Source organism: Brienomyrus brachyistius, chromosome 8 (genome assembly GCF_023856365.1).
Source record: "Brienomyrus brachyistius isolate T26 chromosome 8, BBRACH_0.4, whole genome shotgun sequence".
In the NCBI taxonomy this organism is placed as follows: domain Eukaryota; kingdom Metazoa; phylum Chordata; class Actinopteri; order Osteoglossiformes; family Mormyridae; genus Brienomyrus; species Brienomyrus brachyistius.
Window position 1 is genome coordinate 8,970,372 of NC_064540.1, and position 6,901 is coordinate 8,977,272.

The following is a 6,901-nucleotide window of genomic DNA, read 5'->3' on the forward strand; positions in this document are numbered from 1 at the left end:
CTGTGTGTGGTCATAGGAGTTCAATTTCAGCCAAACTCAGGACATTACACGCTGACAGAACCCCCCCCCTCCCCAGCCCACCAGCTCATGGGAAAACCACGTGAAGAGAAGAATTCAGTGGATCAGGCCTGATCTCTGTCATCCAGGATGCATTTTCAACTCTTAGTATCTGGCTGAGAAAAGCTGAGATAAAACAACTGAGGCAGAAACATTGAGTTATACTCAAATCCCATACTTGTGTGTGTATATACAGACAAACACACACACACACGTATACAGACATACACACATATAAACTGTAGTTCAAAGCAGTGTGTTTAACAGAAAACACAAACAGACTGGCATCAGTTCATCGCTCATTTAAATCCCACTTCAAATACTCTTTAACTTTCTTCCAATGAATGTGCTACAAAGCTGGGAAATAGTGGGAGTAGGAATGGGGGGGGCACCATTCTGTCAGTTAAAATCAGGAGCTAATGTGCTTCACCCCGCCTCCCGCCATCCTCGCCTCGAAGTGGCCAGCTGGGTGCCGTTATTGTTAGCGTCAGTAGGAAGCTTTGATGGCTTTTGCAGCTGAACAAAAGCTGGATGGGAGAGCAAAGAGGAGCTGCCAGACAGAGCGGCTCCAGCCGGGGCTCTCTCCCACAATCTCTGCCCGCGCTGCCATTGCCCTGGCCACGCCCCCGAGCCAGCCTCGGCCGGCCCCCACATAGCGTTGACCACGCCTCCCAGGCTTCCTGTCATGACCAGAGACGGCAGAAACAGTGGCAAGACGGCGAGGAAATAAATTTGCATGTAATGCATCTGAAGCTAAAACAAATGTGTAAGAGAAACTGTAAAGATGTAGGAGACCCATCTGTCCATATTCCGAGGGCCGGGAGCTCATCCCTGAATGGGATGCCGGGACAGTCATCTTTAATGCGATAATAAATCTGATTTAAATTCAGAAACGGTCAGAAAGGATCACTCTATTTTGTCATGCACAAGGGGATGATAAAACGCATACGAATTACAAAGAGAAAACGGGATGTATGTATTTGTATCCAATATAAAAACGTTTTATCTATAGATGATCATATAAATCTACAGATTTGTATGTATGTAATTCTCTTTTAAAAATGAATGTTGAAATTTATTTTACCACTTTTATCGATTTAATATTTAGAAAATAAAAAACAGGAACATTATGCATATACTTCGTTTTAATCTTTAATATTATGAAACGGAAAAAAACAAATGTGTTGCCAGCTATAATAATCACTTAAAAAAACAGATTATATAAATATAAACGGAATTAGATTTAAAGAACATTTAATTCATTATTAATAATAATAACAACAAATACCTTCTCTTTTCCGGTGGACAAAAATACGATCCCAACACGTCTACGTTACCTCAACTAAGTGTCATGTAACGGAACGACACGAAGATAAATGATTCTACAGGAATTTACTTAGAAAATGCCGATAGATTCAAAGGGCTATTATTGCATGCTGCTATCGGTCTCTATTCTGCTTTTGGCGGCTGATCGGGCAGGCTGGCGACAATGGCCACTCGCAGGTGTGCAGGGCAGTAATCTCATCAGAGTGTTTTTGGGGTGATAAATGAATGGCCATCTCTACGGCCAGTTTGTTCTCAGGCTCCGCGCGCCGCAGGTGAATGGGGCGCGCGAGCCTGTTGTTTGCGGTCTCCATGGCGACCGCCCGCGCGGCGCCAGGCTGACAGGCATCAGGGAGCCCATGAATGGGTGACGTCACGGGCCTGGCGCCCGCCAGTCTGCGCCGGCTTGTTTGGACAATCTGGGGAGGATTCCGGGCACATCAATGCGATTTAAACGCTCACGCGGGGCCGCGCGCACAGCAAGAACACGTGAAAGAAGCTGTTCGCCTATTCACCAGGAAGCCCTTTTAATACGGCTGAAGGAGGGGGGTTAAGTGCAAAAATATGCAATTTGTTAGCATAAAGACCTCTTTAACATGTTAAACGGGAGCTGCTAATCTAAGTGCATGGGAATTTCGCCAGAGCTGTAATGGCTTTCGCGAAAGAAACTTAATTTACTTATTGTACATACTATATACACATCGGATACATCGCTTTAAATGGGTGTGTGTATGTGCAATACTTATATATATATATATATATATATATATATATATATATATATATATATATATATATATATATATACACACACACACACCATTGTTCAATGTCATGTGTTGAAGTAAATTTTACTATTAAATGTATTAAGTTATATTATGGACACATACAGGATGTAGGAAATATTAGACAGAGCACGTAGTATTTTAATGTAGTTTAACATATATACAGTATAAGGAGTATTATTGCTGGCAAACAAAAAATTCAATATTACATAATCTTTTAGTGGGTAACTCAGCTATACCGATATTCGTTTTTTTTTTTAAATTACATGTCAGTTCATTCGCCTTTTATATGCACATTCAAATAAACCACAACTATGCAAAGACTGGTATCTAAATTCTACAATTTAAAAGCTATTCATCCAGAGTAATTGCTGTACCACCCACCCCCACCCCCAACAAACGCTTCGCTCGAGGCATTCTCTACACCTGCAGAGTCCCCGAGCGACAAACAGCTGGGTTCCCACAAATCACCCATAAAAAACACATTTGTTTCCATTTGCAACACCATCCTCTAACAGATTGTAAATTTTGATAACCAATGTCGCATGATCATTGGTGGAAACTGAATGACGGACCACCCTCTCTCCGTAAATTCTCGTTTTCAATTGGCTCCATTTGGCAACAGAGCTCGCTTGGTCCCGCCCCAAGACTGCTGGACAGCATAAAAAAGGACGCGAGGTATTGGGCTCTAATCTAACTGTCACCGGGAGAGATATCGAAGAAAAAAGCATCTATAGAAAAGCTTTACAACACAGAAGAACTATATTTAGAAATACACCAATCTTTAATCTAAATATTTCTGAAAGCCGTTTATCTCGTTTTCCCTCAAGAAAATCTACTGTAAGCAAAGATGAAAGTTGTCGGATCTACCTGCACGCTGAAGACCAAGGCCGGGAGCGAAGACGTGGTCCGTTGCCTCTCTGACCAAAGCCTCGCCATTTCCAAATGCAAAATGCCGCTGCTCGATGAGCACATGACCATGTTCCTTCAGGACATGAACAGCTGCTACAGCAAATTGAAAGAGTTGGTGCCCACCCTGCCACCAAACAAGAAGGCCAGCAAGATGGAGATCCTGCAGCACGTCATTGATTACATCTGGGACCTTCAGGTGGAACTGGATGAGCCGGGCCAGGGCCGTCTGCAAGGAACAAACAGTGGATCCATCACTCGGTCACCCCTCACGACCCTCAACGCAGAGATGGCAAATATCACTGTGGAGGTAAATGAGGTTTCCTTACTTAAAGTCCACGGTAGTTATTTAATATCTTGTGTGAAGGTGTGTTTTGCTGTGTCTTTTTTTTACTGATCAGATTTTTCCGTATTCTCTCCCTTCTCCAGAACGGGTGCCCTGATGACCGAATCTTGTGCCGCTAAAGCGGTGATCGGGAAAGTTCTGGCACAGAAAACTATGGAAGGTTCGGCGGAGTTTCTCCTTGGTGCCGAATCGTCACGTCGAAAACCTTGAACCAAATAGGGACGTCACGATCAAGCCGAGATCGAGCAAAACTCCAAGCGGCTGCGCGGACCCGTCCCGATCCCTAAACCGGTACCGGGTCCAGTGGCGACTTAGCAACACCGAGCCGATGAACTGATTTGCTCGCTTGTACCATGCAGTACAGCTGTCAGTACTGGAATTCACAAGGAAGATATACCATGCTTCGTCTTATCTTTCTCACTATTTTTGTATTTGGTTAAATGTACACGTAGGAGAGATTTTAAACATTTTGAAAAAAATGTCAAGTTCTCAGATTGCTGAGTATGAATTGTATTGTATATTACAATGCTATCATAATGTTAGTCATATTGGTTTTGTATTTACAATGTACCTAAAGTGTTTATTAAAATGAGGTATTTTGAAGAAAAAATACAGGCTAATGGTGTTGTTGTCATTGGTCGTAATGGCGGCGGGGGGGGGGGGGTGTATCCAGTTCACTCTTCTCATCTTTAAGTAAAAACTCGTAATGGTGTCAGAGAGCTGCATATTCTCATACTGGTTCCTGGCAAAGTGCTTATGGCTCCAACACAGAGAAACAGGGGGTATTAAGACTTGGTGTCCTACCTGCATGCTGTCTGTGTAAGGGTCTCACTTAAGTATGATATCCAGCTGTATGGGTAATGGGTAAATCTTTCAAGGTAGACGGTACCAGACAAATGGATGTAGTCTGTGAAACGAAACTTCTAATTTTATCCATCAGAACACGTAGTGCACTGATCACCGACTGTTTCCAGATTCATTTAAGCATTATGTGCTCGGGCGTTGTTTTGGCTTTGCCTGTCAGAGCCCAGCCTGAGGAAGGTAACGGAATAACGACTTGAATACTGTAGTCAAGGGAGCTTGTTTTGCGCTCCCCAGCCAGGCTAACCTCTTCTCTCTTCTAAAAAACTTGCTGAAGACCCAGTTTTAGTGCTCTGTTATTAGCAAACAACCATTAAACATTTAGAAAACCGAATGACACAACACTCAGAGATATGGTAGAATTTTATGTGCAACACACGGTTTATGTTTGCCCGGGATCAAATCTCCTTTGAAGGAAAAATTGTGTAGGAATATCCCCCCCCCCCCCCTTCAAACGATTCACGACCTGGGTGCAAATAATTTTACTTTGAGAGGGGAACACGGTTTCCAGTTCTACCATTACAGAGGCCCCTGGAAAGCAGCTTTCCAGTTATTTGCACGTTAAATAGGGAATCAATTACATACTTTTATAGATATATGCACTTAGTTTAGACAATATGCATGCGTATGTGCGTGCGTGCAAGAATACTTTGAGTCTGCCAGTTTGCATTGATTGCCTTTCCCTGTCTCTCTCTCTCTCTCCTAGCCGGGCCAAAGAGAGCCGACTCCTGGTTTTTGGCTGCGCTCCCGGGCCATCTGCGGCCTGGCGCCCGGCTCACTGTTTGTTAATGTTTCAATCAGCTGTGCGCCGAGGAATGCGGAGCTATTTAACCTGAACTTCCCCAGGTGTGGCCAGGCGCCGCTCAGTCTGGGCCCGCCTGCCCTCCCCTGCCCTTGGCACAATGCTGTCACACAAACACAATCACACGTCCTGGCTCCGCTTTAGAGCCTCGCCACTGCAGCTGTGCACATCGCGCCGCCGAGTAAATGGGGGTCGGGGAACACTGCACCAGGGGGGATTAAATAAATCTTTCAACAAATTGCTTTTGCGTAGGAAAACGGGGTGTAGCCGCTGCGGTGCGCGGAAGCCAAAAGACACCAATCTGATCAGATTGAAATAATAAGCATAAATAACGTGCAAAATAACAAAATTATCAAGAGATATTAACGTTAACTTGGTTTAAGTATGTATGTATGAATGCATAGGCTATACGTATGCGCGCGGGGCAGCATACGCATATTTTCTATTAATTATGTACTACATTTCATGGCAAAGAAATGACATTGGACTGTGTAACTGGATAAAAACTTAGCCACCTATAATTAACATTTCTGCAGATTACGAGACTGCTATTCTACTTTTCCACGGACTGTTGTTTTTGGACAGCTGGATTAAACCATATACTAAATCATATCTACGACACCAAGCCATTTACCACAACGGAGCAGTTATAATTTACAAATTAAAGAAGTCCTTTGCGAATACAAAAAAAAAAAAGTAAGCGCCTCAAATATTAAACAAGACACACGACGCAATGACATTTACGAAATGAAATACGGTATTTGAGTGAAGTGAAATGTACTTATAAGACGGCGCCATCTTGTGGTCATACGCATGTAACTTCCAACATTTCAGAACATCGGTCTAATCGGAGTATCTTTTGCTGTAGTGTCGGGTCAAAGATTTCACTTCGGATATACTCAATATACGCAACACATTCATCCATTTTCCACAATTGAAACCGGTGCCCATCACATGAAACACAGGACATTAGGCAGGGAGACAGCTAAATGTGTCAAGTCAGGTTAGAGACAGCAAACTAACCATGAGATGAAATCGCAGTGCCTGTAGTATCTACACCAGGGGTGGCCAATCACATCCGCAAAGGGCCGGTGTTTATGCAGGTTTTCATTGAAACTCCCTAATTAGGTCATTAATTAGAGGACTGATTGGCTGAAGAGTCCTCACACCTGGGTTTGAACAGCTGACCTAAAGGTTACCCCAAAAACCTGCACGCACACCGGCCCTTTGCGGATAAGACTGGCCACCACTTACCTACACCAATAACAAGCATACAATGAACAAACTGTATACACATGTAAAGGCGTGGTCAGGGGCATCGGAAATAGAGAGAATGAGACCCCCCCCCCCCCAAAAAAAAAAAAAAAAAAAAGTGGGCAGGAAAGACTTCCCCAAAGATCTGATGGTTGGGGCCACATCACCTCCCACTGCATGACTTACCATGGGTTCAAGCTAATCACACTTCTCAGGGCACTCTTCCTCTTTCCAGTACACATCACATCATCTCCTCCAGTTGTGCCATGTTTTGGTGTGTCCATGCTACTTACTAAAGAATTGACTATACGATGCTTTATAAACATGCTATATATATATATATATATATATATATATATATATAAAAATAGCCATGTTCAACTGGCATAGCTTCTAGGTTAAGGGAGAAATTACACTGCCAGTTTTCGGCAGCTGCAATCAGAAGCTCGACTGGTTAAATCCAAGCATTTCATGGACGACGACCCCTGCTTGCACATACTGAAAATGTTTATTTATAAACACATTGTCTTGGGAAAATGTGACACGTGAAATAAAGAGACGCCA

General features: G+C 43.3%; 1 protein-coding gene across 1 annotated transcript; it reads left to right on the forward strand.

The window, feature by feature from the left end:
- Nucleotides 1–2,838: 2,838 nt before the first annotated feature.
- On the forward strand, nt 2,839–4,032 carry LOC125748022 (DNA-binding protein inhibitor ID-1-like). The gene is made up of 2 exons (XM_049023814.1): nt 2,839–3,384; nt 3,504–4,032. Exons 1-2 carry the CDS (start codon nt 3,016–3,018, stop codon nt 3,537–3,539), a joined length of 405 nt encoding a protein of 134 aa, XP_048879771.1. The 5' UTR covers nt 2,839–3,015; the 3' UTR covers nt 3,540–4,032.
- Nucleotides 4,033–6,901: the final 2,869 nt, after the last annotated feature.

Excerpts from the sequence above, each read along its gene's own strand:
- LOC125748022 (XM_049023814.1), top strand. The coding sequence starts at position 3,016 with ATGAAAGTTGTCGGATCTACCTGCACGCTGAAGACCAAGGCCGGGAGC. Across the intron at positions 3,385-3,503 it reads TGGCAAATATCACTGTGGAG|AACGGGTGCCCTGATGACCG; the intron begins GTAAATGAGGTT and ends TCCCTTCTCCAG.